The sequence below is a fragment of the Zosterops lateralis genome, assembly GCF_965231275.1.
Source record: "Zosterops lateralis genome assembly, chromosome: 6".
NCBI classification, from domain to species: domain Eukaryota; kingdom Metazoa; phylum Chordata; class Aves; order Passeriformes; family Zosteropidae; genus Zosterops; species Zosterops lateralis.
In genome coordinates this window covers 21,013,141-21,030,710 of record NC_139761.1, presented here as the reverse complement: position 1 = coordinate 21,030,710, position 17,570 = coordinate 21,013,141, and the positions used below count along the sequence as shown (strand labels likewise).

General features: G+C 38.8%; 1 protein-coding gene across 5 annotated transcripts in view; it reads left to right on the top strand.

Moving 5' to 3' along the window:
• The window catches only part of NRXN3 (neurexin 3), a gene marked incomplete at both ends in the record, with an annotated part of 894,319 nt that overhangs the window by 379,307 nt on the left and 497,442 nt on the right, over window positions 1-17,570 (top strand). For all 5 annotated transcript variants that reach the window (XM_083864468.1, XM_083864470.1, XM_083864472.1 and 2 more), the window contains one exon: window positions 2,025-2,144. In XM_083864468.1, coding sequence (XP_083720594.1) covers window positions 2,025-2,144 — 120 coding nt within the window. The remainder of the gene's footprint in view (window positions 1-2,024; window positions 2,145-17,570) is intronic.

Below are 17,570 nucleotides of genomic sequence, written 5' to 3'. Positions count from 1 at the left end.
TCTAATCTAGAAGTGATCTGTTAATTTCACACTGTGCCACTGAGACCACTGGGATTCATATGGCTGCAAATGAGAGTCAGGTGGGTGGAAAGAAGAGGTGGAGGGGAGGAGAAAAGTGTTGAAAAGTGCTGCTCAACTTTCCTTCAGCGTGGCAACAAGGGGTTTTCTTGCTGGGGTTGCTGCTGTCACTTCTTTTCAATAGGTGAACTTTCCTTCAGGAGTTTTGTTGTCGTCTTCTATTAGCCACACTTTTTGCTTCTGCCTAGACGTTTTGGGGTTTGTTTGGTTTTGGTTTTTTAACAGTGTAATAAATTCTGGAAGAAACTCAGGTTTTTGTTAATGTTCAGTCAAACTCTGCTTACTGAGCCACATGTTCATTCTCATTGCAGGAGAGATGTAAAGAAAAGCAGATAGCTGAAAAACTACTGAAATTCATCCATTCTGTTCTTTCAGGGAGGAAAGATGATCTGGTGGGGAGAGCATAAACTCTACATCAAAGCTTTAAGAGTCCATTCCTGGCTTGGTCATTGAATTGTTAGGTGGCTCATGGCCTGACATGGGACTTCCAGATAGATGTGGGTTCTACAAGGGCTTGTAAATATGGAAATGCCCAAGTGTGCAGTCTCAGTATCAAAGATGCTGAATAATGGTGGGATTTAGTGAAATTACTATGGATGGTGTCCAGTGGAGGTTGAAGGGTTTCATTTTCTATTAAAATATTTAAAAATGCTGTCTCCACTTTGGTCTGTCCTATCTAATCTATAAAATACACATTGTAGTGTTGATGTGATGAAGAAATAAGGAGAAGGATTGAGTCTTGTGGAGTTGCTGTTGCTAGCAAAGTCTGTGAAGAAAGATGCTGAGATGGGTTGAACAGTTGTCACTTTGTCCTTATAGTATTCTCCTAGACTGGAAGTGGTTAATGAACTGATCTCAGGCAGCCTAGCCAGTTGATCCTTTATTATCTGCTTTATTTATTTAGTTTCTTCTTTTCCAACACATACAGGATATAGCATAGTAGGTATGTCAAATTTATATGTACATTTTATTTAAAATTCTGCACAACAGGAGCAACATACCTTTGTCTAGAATGCTGAATGTAAAATACTTTCCCAGGAAGTAACTTGTAAACTCACATTCTTGTAATCTATGACTTGCAGTTTCGCTCCTCCTCTCAGATGATTCAGAATCCAGCTACCTCCTTGTGGATGACATAGTAGCTGTCATTCAGAGTCTCTCTGATCTGAAGATTACTTTTTTGCCTATTGCTTGGATTTTGTCTTTGCAAGGCTTATCTGAGTAGGATAGCAACTCTTAGCTGCAAATCCCAGAACAATGAAAGGCTGTTCTGTTGGTAATGTCTGCTTCCTTCTCTGCTTCCACCAAAAGCATGGAAAGCAATCCAAAACGAGAAGTGTTGTGGATAAACGTAATGCCCTACTTAGGACTTTATTAGCATGTTTCCAGAGGAACCTATGTAATGGGTCAGAGTGTTTGGTTTTTTGTTTGGCTGACTTCTGTTAACCTCTGAAGTCAAGTTGTAGCCAGCTGAAGCTTCAAAAGTTCAGTTTGAATCTACATTGTCAGAGTTCTTTGGGTATGATGAGGCATTGTTCATGGGCCTACTAATTAGCTTTCATTTCTATAAGGGGATGAAACTTCTAGAGGAGCACAACAACCTGGCCATGTTTATTGGCCTGGCATCACCCCCTATTTTACTGTAAAATTCTTTGAGCAAGTTGGGAACATGTAAGTTAGGTCTGCCTAAGAGAGAATATGTTGCTGTTCCCTCTTCCTTACTCTTGTTACAGTTTGCTTTTTTGTTGTGAGGTGTACACTTGTCCTTGTGTTCTTTTTACCCGTGTTTCTTGCACGTCCAGAAATGGAACAGTGTTTGGTTAGTGCTTTCTCTCTTCTGCATGAGGATCCTGATGGTAATGCTAGTGATTAATTGAAGCTTTTGAGGGCCTGGCCAAAGGGATTCTCTCAGCTTAATTTCTCTCTTCTTGTCATCCTTTCTCCAGGACCAAGTACAACCTGCCAGGAAGATTCCTGTGCGAACCAGGGCATCTGTAATCAGCAATGGGAAGGCTTCACCTGTGATTGCTCCATGACTTCATATTCTGGGAGCCAGTGTAATGATCGTAAGTAGACTTTTCAGTGCATTGGTGACCTGTGAGTTCTGATAGAGTTCTCTGAGATCACAGAGAACATGATTTATTGTTCTTTCAATTGCTATACAACTTTCCCAGTATCAAATCCAAACTTTTTTTGGTGGAAATTTCTTTAAAGCCTATAGCAGTTTTTTTGGGTTCTTTTTCTCCTTAAAATGAAAATATGCAATTCAACTTTTTGTTTGGTTTGGTTTTGGTTTTGGTTTTTCCCTCTTCATTTTGGAAGCTAACTTTATTGGTCTGATAGTGGTAATTGCTGTTAATGGAATTCCTGATTTAGGGAAACAAGGAATGACTTGCAGATACTGTATGCAATATTTTAATAGGTAAAAAATGTCTAGGTTTTGTGTACTGAATTATGCTTTGAGATTTTCATTCAAACCTTGGTGAAAAAGACATGGAATGCATGTAAAATGAGTAGTGTTCTAGGTAGTCTTCTACTGAAATACTAGCTGTATGCTGAAATGCTAGGTAGTGGTAGCAAGAATGTTCATTTAAAAGCAGTGATCAGTTAAATACACAGCAGAACTGTTGTGCTTCTTGCTGTATTGATTTGCTTAATCTCAAAACATTGGATCGCTGATAAAATAATTGAACAGGCCCCTTAAGTCTGCCTTTAGAGGGCAGATAATCAGCTTTTTGACATTCCCTCTGCTCATCATGATTTGGCCTTTGCTCCTGCCTGGAGGGAGCAGATCACTTCAGCTCTACTGTTTGCCTGCTTGTCTTATTTGAGGTGACTGCCCCTTCTCTCTCACTTGCTCCAAGCCAGGGAACAAAGGAATACATCATGAGTGCTGTAATAAGCATAACAGCAGGCTTCAATAATTTCATTCATTGACTGTAAATTTTAAACCCCAAGAAACCTGCTTTTCATCAAGGTATTTGTGGTAGACTTAATTAGTGGTACCAGCAAGGTCCATGCAATATTGGTACCACAGCACTGTCATATCTGCAACCCTTCCCCTAAAACTCTGAGACATGACTGAATTGATGACACATATGACAAGCTAAGCTTGTCATACACATATGTGTAGCATATGGTGACAATCTATTTCTGCTGAAGGCCAAAATGCCCACTTTTCTGAGTCATTCATAATATGTAGTGTTGTCTGTGTTGGTCTCCCATTTCTTCCAGCATATTTCTCTCAAACAGATATTGGAAAGGCCTATCAGCACTCATACTTTGACAAGGGCTGTATAAACAAGGTACTACTGACACAGATTTATAGACTCTAATGCTATGTCTGGTTTTGGGTTGCTTTGGAATTCAGAATTTTTCCTTTGGGTCCAGAAGAAACATTTCATATTGGATTCACAAGATCTGGTGCCAATTTTCTGCATTTTTGTTTTGGTTTGCTTTTATCAATTGGACACCCACTTTCCCACTCTCAAACTACTTGTTCAGTCAATCAGTTTAGACTTGCTAAGCGTGGCACACAAACGTGTGAAAGAAACACTACTTTGAATTCTGTTGGGTTGCATTTAAATACATATCCAGGAAATCTCTTGTATTATTGATACTGTGGGGTTTGTTTCTAATATGTTTGGCTTCACAACTCCAGAATATTGCAGTGCCCTTGTTAAGCTGTTGCTAATGGCATAGAACAAGCCCTGAAGCATCAGGAAGAGCCAGGTTCCTGTGTTTATAATTGGGGATTTCTTGCTGCTTTTTAGAGCTGGCAGCTGGAAATAATGCAGAGAAGGGAGCTTGAAATGAGTGGGGGTGTTGTGGGCAGCATAGGAACCAGCCTCCAGTTACCAGACCTGGCTGGTAATTTACAAATGCATGTGGAAGGATGTGGGTTTCAAAATGACCTGGAAAGGTAAGTTGCGTGGACTCCTTCTGGAACATGACAAGACTTCATCCTGGACCTTCAAAAAGTGCGTATAACGTTTTTTGTTGGTTTTTTTTTTTTTTTTGTGGGGTGTGTTTGTTTGTTTTTGTCTTTGTCATGTATCACAACATTGGAAACAGAGTTCTGCTCCTGACTTCCTGATACAGTTAGGATACACTGTGTGCATGTAGTTGACAAGGCTTAAGTCCTGTTCCTTCCTACCTTTTAGATATGGTTGCTAATCAGTACAGGTGTCTATCAAGTGAAGGAAATACTCTAGACTGTATTTTAGTTCAAGTAATAGGAGGAGGAGGAGATACTTTCTGTGTAACCTGAGGCCTTTTATTTTGAAATGCATCAGGCTCTTTGGTATAATGGTTTTTTGGCCACTGCAGTTCATTGTATTAATTTAGTAGATGGCTATTTCTACCTTATGAGCAATTGATGGTCTCCCATTGGTGTAAATATGGAGTATTGAAGTAAATAGAACAGGTCAAGTTTTACACAATTAAAACGATAGCAAAAGGCTGGCTTACTGTATGTATTTTGCCTTTCTATTTCTATTAATCAAGTGTCCACAGTGGAAATTTGCATTTTCATGTGTTTGATGAAGAATATTTCTATGCCTCTGAGATAGATCAATGGAAAGTATAGTGTTCTCTTCAATAATTCTTGATGATCTCCTAGATTATCCCAAATTAACTATTGGTAGGTGTGATTTATGTTTGGGTTTTTTATTATTTTCTAGAGCAAACTTTGCAAAGATATTCAGTCTTATCAATGCTGAGTAAATCTTGGTCCGCCAGTATGTTTTTCCTTTTCAGTTTTTGTCCCAGGTCTAGGGCATTAAGCTTCCTAATTCAGATGCAACTGGCTTGGAACTGCTGTTTCTGAAGGGTGAAGATGAAGCACCAGTAGTTCCCCTTTACCCTTCAGAGGTGACAGACACATTTTGTAAACCTATAGACATTTTTATCCCTTCACCAGTATTGCTTAGCAGAACAAGGATTTAAATTCCTAGTGGAAATGATGATATAGCCTTTAATTTTAGCTGTTTGTCTGTAGCTGTCTTAGATGTTCTTTACTTTTAGAAATCAAGATTCTTCAGAATAAGAAATTAATGGCAGCTATGGGGGCATAAATTCACTTTTAATATGCTTCATTCTGATTTGTACAGCTGTATCGATGTTAAAAAACCCAAAACACAGGAATAACCCACAGACACCCCTCTCCTCAAATTCATTTGAGAAGGTCTATTGTACAAAAGTGAATTTAGATGTTTACCCTTCACACTGGCCAGTACTAACACCTGAAATATAAGGTAGAAATAGAAGTGTTAATCACATTCAGGATATACTGGTTCTATTCTCCGTGCCATTTAAAATATATTCTCAAATTCTTGAATTTGTTTATAATCTTCAATCTTTATAGATGTTTTAATCATTTCAGCATCACATTTGATAAATGTGGGCTTTCAGCCTATTTTAAGAATTTACATACTACTCTAAGATGTAGGAAGTCAGTGTATTGCAGTTAATATTAGAAATGGTAAACAACCCTGGCATGCCAAGCTGTTTTTTAGACTGTTCAAATGTGCAGCTTTAAGCATGTAACGTAACAGAAGTACAGCTAACCCACAATGTTAGTGAAGTGTCTTGCATCTGGGGTGAACTCCATCCTGTTAATGTTAACCATGATATGAGATGAAAACATGGTAGTTAAGCATTCCAACCTACCTGAGCAGTGACCTGTATTTAAAATGTTGTCTGTGAACAGCTTTACGGATTCTTTATTTGATTCACATTCTTGTCTCTCTGATCAAACAGTAACATTTTCTGCACAGAGAGAATGCATAAGAAGAGGCATTGGCAATCTAGCTAATGAAAATTGTATTTCCATGTCAAACTAGATCATAGAAAATGCTGCTTTTTACTCAGTGCTTCATGCAGATGAATAACACTGAGGGTCAAGCTTTCCAAGAGCAATTGCCAAGGTAACACAAGTATGTAGTAGTGGAGGTGTTTGCCTGTGAAAAGTCAATGATTTGCAGCAATGCAGAGTATAAAACATCTTTTGAAACAGGTTTTATGTTGTTGTTGAAACAGTTAAATCCATCTGCTGACTATTGATAGGCTTTTTAGAGGGGTTATTTATCCATTTATTTATAAACTTTGGGTTGTAATAGCCTAGTTTAAAAACACCTAGTTTAAAACCAACTTTTCCATTTGATTAGTAAAGAGACAAGGCAGGCAAAGCTTTTTGTCCTCTTGTGTTGGTATCTTCATATGCCTCCAATCTCCATGCTTTTCAAGGATCCTGTTGATAAGTAATCTTCCAATGAGATTGCTTGGCTGAGTGATGCTTATTTTGTGGGGGAGAAGAAATATACAGGGCTGTTGGGGTTTTTTTGTGCAGTAAGTTGGGAGGTTTTTTCCCAATCTCTTTCCATGTGATGCATAACCTATATGCTTTTACTATCTTTATGTGAATAACGTTTGGAGGAGGGAAGGATTAGAGGGAAAGAGAGTTATGGTTACTTTGTTCCATTTTTCATTAATTTGGCACCATCACAAGAAGAGCTTTTGATAACTTTAGTTATGTAATCACAGTGAGTGAGGCTTACTAGCCAAAATATTTTTTTTTTTACTTGACATAAAAGGAAGGATATCAAAATTAGCAAAACATATCTAAGACCAATACTTTAGAGTAAAGCAGAGAGTATTTTTGATTGATTAAGGAGAACTGAAGTTGGCCTGAGCCCCAGATGTGTGACATAGCAAGGCTGTCAGAGCAGGCCCCTGCTCCCTCTTCATTAATGCCCTTCTTTTTTGCACCCTACAAAGTAAGTGAATGAGTATGAAAGTGCATTGATGCTTCTGGAGCATAGTCTGTAAACTAGGTTGCAGTGGCAGAACTGGTTTCCCTCACACCTGCTTTAATAGCATAGCTGAATAGTCATTAGAAGAGACTACTACTAGCAGGGCAGATGGCTAAATAAGTCACCCTTCCTTTATGATGATGGCTTTATTCTGATGTGCTCATGAGCCATTGGCACCCTAAACTTTGTGAGTCACTGAGCAGTTACAGTTTGTGCTCTCCATTGCAGGATTCAGACCCCCAGTTGAGAGATGAACCCTATTCAATCTGTCTCAGTATTTTGTGGTTTTTACTATCTGGGCCAATTTTTGTCCAGAATTCATGACCTCCTTTGATGTCAATGCCAAAAACTCAGCTTGATTTACTTACAGCAACATTCTTCATTGTTCATGTTCGATTATCACCCGTTTGTTCCTAATGTGCCCAACTTACTCACTTACTGAGTCAGAGAGCAAGAGGTTGCTAGTGTGTAGAAAATAAATCTGCATAGACTTCATTAGTCATGCATGGCTAAACCAGTCAGCTGTTTAAATATCAGCATGCTTGGGGATTTGCCTTTTGATACTACAGAGACATCCATCCTACATGAAGCAAGAGTCACCTCTGATTTATCTTGAGTGAATCATACTTCATTACAACAGGTCAGACACTCTGCCTACTTCTTAGTTCTCTCCTCATGCTTTGTTCTTGCTTACTTAGTGGTCTTTCACGTATTGTAACTAGTTCCTTCTGGCTGATGGCTCATTTTGAGTTTCTAACTTAACCCTTTGGTGTCTTCTGACAGTGAGTGACCTTATCCTCTGAGAACAGGGATAAAAAAGAAGTGAAATGCCACTGTGTACTTTAGAACCTGATGTAAATTGTACCAATGTGACTTGGGTTGTGAACCCTGCTTTCATCCTACTTAGTGCTGTTTATTTTCATTTGCCCTGCAGGGCCAAGAAATGTACCATCTTTAGGGCAAGGATCTGGTGCTACTTCTTATTAAAGCACCATACCCTTTTCTGATGCTTAGTCATAGCCCACTACATAATTGCCTTAGCTCTTCAGTGATTTAAGAATGCTCGTTGTTTTCAGTGTACTGAAAGGCACTTCTCCTCCCCTGAGTAACAGCTGTTAAACATCAGATCAGACTGCAGATCAAGAGCTTGTTTGCCCCATGTTCCCTTTGGGAGTTATCTGGATCGGGCAGTGCTGTCAACGTTACGGGGAGAAATTTGTCTGTCCCTGTTTTGGGGGAGAAAGAGGGAATTTGAGTGACAGGTGCTTTTTGAAATTGCTTCTTCTACACCTTTCAGCTTCTCAAGGTGCCCTGACATGAAAGTGTCTCCATTTTTTAATAGTGAAAGCTAGCCAGCTTTATCCTTTTGTGATCCCCAAAATGCAGCTAGGTCTCTAGCGAGTAATTTAATTACGATTGCTTCAACAGCTTGGCAGAAGGAGCATTTAGAATGAGAGCTGTAATCAGTCATTGATATCTGTGCACACCTGGCTGCTGTCAGCACATAAGCTATGGTCCAGCCATGCTACAGACTTCAATAGCATGGAAGGAGAGAGACTTTTTACAGGTGGGAGTAATTACAGCCTCTGTTATCAACCTTTGAGCAGTTCAAGCAGTTAATTCTCTTCCTGGCGCTGCTCACCAGCTATGCTATTTTCATAAGCATGTCACAAAAGGCTCTTGCCATAATTTTGTTCCTTATGATCTCTGCTCCCTTTGACAGTATTTTTCTTTAACTTGATACTCTTTGGTAGTCATGGCAATAATTTTCACTTTTCATCTTAAAAGTAGCTGAGCGAGTGGTACCGTGACCTACGTATTTTGCCCAGTAAGAGATTTGGCCTCAGAAACTGTTCCTTCAGTAATGGCACACCCAGGGTGTAATCACTGATAAGACACTGATGTAAGTTGGCAGCAGAAACAGAAATGTTGTACAGCAGAATAAGAGTCTCTGTTTGTTCTGTCACCCCAAGCTCCATTTGTCGATGTTGATCTGTAAGCACATCTTTTGACTGAATGTAAGATAATAAATTAAGTGTTCTAAATTGTCAAGTGCAACAAAGATTTGATTAATTTTAAATTTAGCATTTTCTTTGTAATATCCTGCACATTTGTTTCAAGAAGCAGTTAATGTAAAAACTCAGAAAAATACCAAAAGTCTTCAAACATCAATTTTACTCTTTAAAGATTCTTTTCTTCTTACAGTAGCTTCTTCACAGAAGATGGTACAGAACTGATTTTGGAAAATGATGAAAAATGTATGTAGGGTTGGATTTTTTAGGCAAAAATCACCCTGAGCTTGAGTACTTTTATTTTAAGTGGATTTTCCCACACACACAATGCTATGAAACTTCTGCCCTCAAATGTTTTGTCCAAATACTTTTGATAATCTCACACCTACTATGGTTTCATCAGCATGAGTTATTTCAAGTGCCATATGGTATGCAGACAGTACCTGTTCTTTTGCAGAGAGGGGAAAAAAAACCTTTGCAAAATCTGTTTGGTCTTTTAGCTGTTGCAATTGATCTGCAACAGGATACCCAGTCACTAGTCCAGGTGAACACACAGCTGGCTTTCATCATTCCCTCCAATCCCCTATGGGTCTGTTGTAAGTCACACTGTGGATTATGAAAATATGATTTCCGTGTTAGGCTTATGGTCCTGGATGGAAGCTCTGACTTGCTTAGAATAATCCTTAATCTGTTTTTTGTCCCATCTGGGTTTTGTATGCCCTCCCATCTTTGCAGCACTCAGGTAAGTTTATATGTGTGCTTTTAAGCCATTGATCTAAATCTGATGTGTGTTAAGTGGGGTGCAATGGTGTTAACGAGATGGGATAGAGTTCACTTGGTGCTTTCCCAGACAGCATAGAACTGTTTGCCACAGCACACACTGTATTGACTCCGGATTCCTAGAGGGTCCTCAAGGGGATTATTGCTTATTTCCCAGGCTGTCTACATAGAGAACAGTTTGCAAGGAGGAGCCTAGATTATTGGGTGAGAACAAATAGATAAGGATTGAAGCCAATCTTTTCTATTTTACAGATTAGACTTTGTTTGAAGTAATATTTATAAATACAAAGTAATTATTTTAATTCAGTGAAGTAACTTCTGATTTATTCCAGTAGTTGCAATCAAAATCTGGTTTGGTATTCTCATGGTCCACATATCAAATGTGCCTAATTGTTTTGTTTTAAGATTTATATATATTGTTTTTATATACCTTAGACTAAAAGCTGCCTTTAAGATTACAGTCATTAAGGTGGGCAGATCTATGTCATAAAATATTTACAGTGTGAATAGCTGAGAGAATGCCAATATGTAGAGAGAGTCAGGCAGTACTAGAATTTTTAAACTTTTTTCTTCTTGCTGATTTTTGAGTCTGCAAGTCTGGGGCTACCTAAGAGAGGAAGCTGGGTTCAGTAGGCATCAAGAGACAGATCTTTCACACTTATTCGATGTTTTGCAATGGAAATTGTTAATAGAAAAACAAAGGCAGGAGGAGTCAGAGGTCCTGAAGGAGATTCTTTGTTCACTATCCAAGCTGCCTAATGTACTAATTATTTCCTGTCATTGACAGAAGGCTACTATTGATCTCCAGTGGAGTTTAGCTGCATATAGGGACATAGCTTTATTATGTTGAAATCTTGTTACTCAGGAGCTGGTATAATAATCTCAGCTGTAGAACATTGGGGATTAGATGAAAAACCTTAATTACAGTTATCTTAATAATGGTCCCCGAGGGGCAGATTGAAATTGGCTGCTTGGGTACCTGTGAAACAAGCTTTGCGCAGGGGAGCACATTTTGGTGGATTTAATTTATCTTTGTGGAGGTGTTTCATTGTGTACTGACATCTGAGGCCTTGTCAAATGCTGGGAGAGGAGTCTGGGACTTCAGTTGCCTTTTGCTGTCCTTGGAGACCTTGGGACACAAAATAGCTTCTCTATTGTGGGAAGAATTAGGCTTTTCAGTAAAAAACCCTAAGAATAATCATATAACTTGAATTCTGTTGGAATGTGTTAACCGAAACTCCAGTTAGCTAACAGCTGTCTGCAGATGAAAAAGCTTTCAAATCTGTGAACATTAGTTCATTTCAAAGTCTTGGGCATATACAGATCTGGTGAAAATTTTTCATGGGTGGTAGTTTAATCAACAAAAACTGTACACTTAGGGCAAGAAAAATTTTACATATATCAGTGAAAGTCTTAGAGTAACTTTGTGCGTTAAAAAGCAGGTGATGTGGTTGATGTCATCATTTTCAAAACAAAGCTCAGGATTCATTGACTGCATCACAAGGATAAATTTATTGTAAAAGTTAGCAGAAAACACTTAAAAACCTGAGAAAGAAGACAACTAACCTTGGTTTAAAAGCATTGACCTAAGTTAGTTCATCATCCTCTGCACAGGTTTATTATTTAATAAGCTACTGGCTATGAATTCCTGAACTCTTCACAGACCTCTGTGCTGAAAATGCATGGGCTCGTAATGGCCTCCCTAGTCTAGGATGTGCCTTTCGGGATATTGCCAGCACAGTGCTTGAGAGTGTGGTCTTGAGCAGGATAGAGAAAGAGATTTGAAAATGACTCCATCCCTAAGAAATCTGAGTTTGATCTTTGTAGCTTTTGTTCAGGTTTCTCTAGCCTTAATGTGAGAGTAGTTGTGCTCATATCTATTGAGTAACTGTCTCAGATACCTTAACTGACCTCTAGACCAGAGTGTCTTGACTAGACTCTGACTTTAATAATATAACTGCCAAATATAAGCATATTTTCTTCCAGAGAAACTCCAACATTTATTTTGAAGGAAGTGTGGTTGGGGCTCTATTCTTCCTCTTGTCTCTAGTCTGAAACCTATTTGCAGTGCTTGACCACAGCAAAACTGGTGTCAGGTTTTCTGGCTTCCCATAACCATCTGTCATACTTCTTTCTTTCTTTTTTTTTTTTTTTTTTCTTTTCTAGATTGTACTAAATGACCTTCTGTCTTTACATTTCTGCCCTCTGATCTCAGGCAAATGATGAAGATAGATAGCAATATCACAAGCCATCCATCATACAATTTGTAGGTCCCTTAGAAGCATCTGTGTCTTTAACAGTTCATCTGTCACAGATATTTTCGTAGTTCAAAGCCACAAAATACTGGAGAGGGCTAATGTTGGTATTTTTTTTTATTACTGAAGACTTCAGCCATCAGGTGTCTTTCACTTGTATATGCAGACTGTCACAAAAAGTGTCTGTGCACTAGGGCTTATGTTATGGATCCAAGCCAACTGCATGTTACAGAAGGCAGCACTGTTGCTGACATCAGCAAAGACTAGTTTTCCTGCTTTGCTGTTGGAACACTGGATTGTTTGTGTTACCAATGCAGAATGAACTGAGCAAACCTGGCTCTCTGTGAAGGAGCCGAAGTGCTCAAGAGGCACTGTCTGTGACTGCCAGCAAATTGTTGTAGGCACTCCTGCTGTGTGATATGGGACAAGAGAAAATCTGAGTGACTGTACATGTGTGTGATAGGCAGAGATACCAATATCTATCTTGAGGTCAGTGGGCATAATATTTGACAGAAAAATTTAAAGTTACCTAATAGGGCATGATTTTGATGTCTTGTAACTGTAGTGTCAGCTGTGCAGAATATGCATTTGGTAGATGAGTTATCATGCATAAATATCTAAAATACCTGTGTGAACTATTGCTGAGTTGTGCACATTTGCACAGTATATTGAGCTAGGCAGGCACCATGTTAATCCTACATGCCACATGATGCTGAAGCATTTAGTGCTGCACTACGGAGATTATCCTGCAAATTCATCTTGTTATAGTTACTTGAAAGCTGGAAGCTGAGATCAGACAGAATTATCTATACTTCACATTGTTAAACAAAAATCATAGGAGTTAAGGGTTTGTACTGTCACAAAAAAACCCAACACCCCCCCCCCAAAAAAAAAAACAAACCCAAAAAACAAACCAAAACCCCCAAAAAACCAAAACAAAAACCCCAAAACCTAAACCACCAGCCTGTTCTCTTTTCTTTTTCCTTTCCAGTTTTTACACTTGTTGCCAGTGGCATTTGTCCCATTTAGAAGAGGTTAGAGGCCTAAATCCCTTACCTCATCATGCTGAAATAGAGATACTTCTGATGGGCACTTGAAACATAAATCTGTGCTTTGTCTTAAGGGATCCTGACAGAGATTCCCACTTGACTGTGGAATTGCTACTAGTGGCTCATATGCACAGAATATTGATAGTTCAAGTCATTTAAACTTAATGTAGGCATATTAGAGAACACGCTTAGCCCAAATATCACAACTGAGGGACCTGTACTAAAATAATCATGGGAGCTATTTGAAATGCATAGACAATATACATAGTGCTTTCTGTTTCTAAACAACTTTCATCTTGGAGACCAAGATGAACTAAGAGTAAACTTGGGAGTATTTACTAAAGAGGAGCTGGGTATAACAATAATTGAGATGGAGCTGAAAGTAAGACCGACTACATCCCTTCTGCATAGAGACCCCTGTATTTGCCTACCTTCTTTAGAAGTCAGAACACTTAAATGCTTTCTGTTGCACAGATTAATTTCTACCTGTCATAAGGTAGAAATGAATCAGGTCTTCGTGCTTTCAGTAGTGCCTGGAAATCCTTATTTATAACCAGTAAGATGTGAACCACGTGGGTAACTTAAGGTGTTCCTTCTCAGACACTCTGTAAGCATACCTCCATATTTGGGAGCAAATACTGATAAGGGTGGAGTAGCTGCTTTTCTGTGTTTCCTCCTTGTTCTAAATGGAAAAGGGCTTTTTTCTTTTCCAGTACTAAATAGAGAGAAGTATAGGTTGTTATTCCTGGCAAATTTATTATTTGTAGACTTGGGTTTTTTTGCCCACCTTGAGTACACAAGATTCAGACTTGTAAGAAAAGGGTGCTCACAGCTGTGCTAAGCCTGCTGGCAAATAAAATTCAGTACAGATGGTTGTCTGCCCACACTCTATTTATGAAGAGGCCTGCAGTGTTTATGTTAACGGTGATGAGTTTGAGAGATAAAAATAGGGAGTTGTTTGTTGTTCATTTGTTCTTTATAGATTTGCAATGAACTTTTTTTATAAAGTAAAAATTCGATAGAGATATTTTTTAACCTTCTAGAAGAGCAGCCTGTCAAAAAGCCAAGCTACAGACATCTCAAGTGCTGGAATAATTCCTTGGTTTTTTATACTTTCATTCACTCCACGAGATGGTGCTGTGTACCCACAGACCCCAAGCATCCTTTGCTTGAGTTTCCCCAGGTCGTTGGTGGATATTTGGATTATGAAAACTTGAAATGAAGTTAGAAATAATCTCTATCTTCCAGCTGTCTTTTTCTCCTCTCCAAATTAATCTCAAAAAGAGGTTTTCCAAAATCACCTAAGGCTTTATATAGTCCTCTACAGATTATGTCTTCCTTGATATTTATTGAGTCCTGCAGCTTTACCATGACTTGAGGGTTTAGGAAACCTTCTGGAGGCTGCTTCCATATGCCATAGTTTCAGGGCAGACATGCTAAATAGCAAACAGAGAAACTGAGATTGTGTGTTCTTGTCTGTGGCCGTTCCTTGTGGATAGCTTGCTGAGTCAGGAATATGTCTGCATGTTGCAGGGGTCTGCCTAGTTCCACATTTATTTATTTAAGTCTTGTGCAAAATGTTCCTGGGCTTCAACCCTGGAAACTTAAATTATGTGATCTTGTCACTTAAAATAAGTAGCAGTTCTGCTCTTATTCTCTTACCATATGCTTTCCTATTTATGGCTTTGGGAGTTATTTTGTGTTCTATTTCTCCTGCTTTCAGTTAGATTTGGAGTAGAGCACTACTGAGGGTACTGTCTTTGCAAGGAGGAAACTTTGGAAGCTTGTCTTTGAAATGGCTGAAGCCCACTGATCTACTGCCACAAGGTAGAAAGAGATTTCTGGGGGAAAGGAAAAGTCACTTTTCACAAACTTGCCAAGGTGATTTTTGATTGCTAAAGCAAGTTTTTTGTCTGTGTGGAAAGTAAAAGAAGCAACTTACTAGTTCTTTTTGAAGTCATGGATAGAGAACTTCCCTTTGTTCTGTAGAACAGATTATTTCTTTATAGCATCAGATATTTGGGGTGAAAGGCTTCTCCACCCATTTTGTGTCCCTGGAGTCTGCCATTTTAGCTTCCTGCTTATCACACATATCTTTGTGTGTTGTAGATGTCTGTCCAGTGTCTTCACAGTTCTGCCTCTCATTTCCTCATGCTTCCATAAAGAACAGTCTGACCTCCCTTTTGTTCTTAGCAATTTTTTAAATGCTTGAACTTGCACTTTCCTGTTTTTGTGCTGACTGAGAACGGATTCCTGATTTAGAAATCTAGAATCTAGTTTCAAATCCCCATAAGTGGCGTGGAGGTGATTAGTAGAGGTACCGAATCTTTACGTGCCTAAATGAAGCCGATACCCTCCCCACTTTTTAACTCCTTACAACTGGTCCTGATTAATGTGGAACAACTGCATTCTGGGGCAAGTCAGCAACAGCTTTTTATTTCAAATACCTGAATGCTGAATTTCGGTAGGACTCCTAATGCACATCTTACAATTTTCACAGTTGTTACTTTTCACTTATCTTGGGAACTTTACGACCTAACTACATTGATGACATCATTGCGTAAGGATTGTTTCTTACTCCCTTAGCTTGGGACACATTTTGGATATAAGCAGCAGTTTTTGCCAACAGACATTAATCCCCAAGAACTGTGGCATGGAAATTCCATGTCATGCATGTTCTCCAGGGCAAGAGAAGCTTCTTATCTGGATACCTCTAGCAAGTTTTTAAAATGCTAGTAAATGTTCCAATGCTCAAAGCTCATCTCTGCTTTCTCGTTTGAATTTTAATTCCCAGATACAACTTCAGAAGTGCCTCTGCGTGTATCATCAGATACACAGCAGAGGGATTTTTAAGTTCAGAAGTGGTGTTTCTCATCACATTTCAGTGTCCTGTCTCCGCTACCACAAAAATCTACCGAACAATAAAAGCTAGGCTTCACTGGTAGGGTTTTGTCTCTAAGTCCTCCCCAGATCCTTGTCTGGGGTTGCCTTATCTTGATGTAGTAGTTATGGCTTCAAGGCTTAGGGGATTGAAAAGTATGATCAAGAATGTATGAATAACACTGTGAGGGTGTTTTCTGCATACAGTGTGATTCTTGCTTTGCCCTCCTCAAAAATATTCATGTTAGCAAACTGAACTCTACTTGGTGTTCTAATTAAGTGATTCATATTTACTACATATAGATTGTACTGAGCTTTGGAGACCAGACTGGGTCGCAATGCACGAGTAACTTGAGAGCGTTTTGGGTGAGAATGGAGGGGCATGGGTAAGGTAGACTAGCTCAAAGCAGGGCCTGGTCTGTGTGGGAAATAGCTGATGCTACTCTCATTAGTTTGATAAGTACAGCTTTTGCCCTGGCTCACCTTGTTAGTGCTGTTATAAGGCAGACTTCTGGCTTCTGAGTTGGTGTCATCTTTCTGACTTGGGATTTTCTGTTTGAGTGGGGAAAATGGTTCTCCAGCTTTTCCATGTGTTTTTTTCTGAAGGCAGCCCAGGACTTGTGCAGAGCGGCAGCTGTGAATCGACAGAGCTTGCATTAAAACAGCAGGAGGACACATCAGAGCAGAAGGGGTTGAATTCTCCAGAGACAGAATTTTTAAACCAGTAAGCATGGAGCAAATTTTCCATTGCTCTTTGTTTGCTTGTGGGTTTTTTTTTTTGTTTTGTTTTGTTTTTTTTTTTTTTTTTTTTTTTTGTTAATTTCTTAGATTTTTTTTTTAATGACTCCAAGTTTCCTTTGGCATTTGTTGCTCCTGTCTTATATATCTTTTCAATCTGGGAACTGCTACCTATAGAAGGTACTGAGACTATTTGATGTCAAAGGAAGCTTCTTCTTCAAAAGGCAGTTTGAAGATAGCAGGGAGGATGAGCTAGTTTGGGACCAGTTTTATGTCTTCCTCTGGTTCAAATATAGCTCAGGCTCTGAGAAAATAACAGCCATTCTGCTGTGATGACCAGTACATAGCTATGTATGAAGTAAGCTTACTTGTTGGGATGTTTTGAAGAACCGGAAGATCTTGAAAAGTTCTTGAGGAAAAGCTTCAACATCAGAACAATTCTCTTCTTTTGGCTCTAATTGAGGCTTGTGGTCAGAGAAGACAGGTCAAAAGCTGAATAAGATTTTTATGTTTTCCAGGTAAGTGGATGCTACTGAATAAATGGTGGAAATGGTATTTTTTTTAATTGGAAATCCAACATAAAATTGACTAAGCCATTGTTCATGGTCTCTAGCATTTGCTAACTACAGCTTTTGACTGGATGTTTTGGTAGTGCTAATTCTCTCAGGAAACAAAACTTGAGCTCAGGTGTTCTTGAAAACCTTAATCTGATAATGAAAGTATCTCTTCCTAATTTTCCTAATTGTAATAGGAAAGTCTTAGGTAGCAGAAATCCTATTATTTCAGGATAATACAATACAAACAGTATAATACAAACTAGCAATCACAGTGACCAGCTGCAGCAACACCCAAAGACACTTATTATTAATAACTCTGAATCCACCTGAGAATTACCTTCTGTTTCACACACCAAAGAAAAGGAAAAACATTCTTAAGGAAAATTACTGTCTTCTTAAAGAAGCAGGG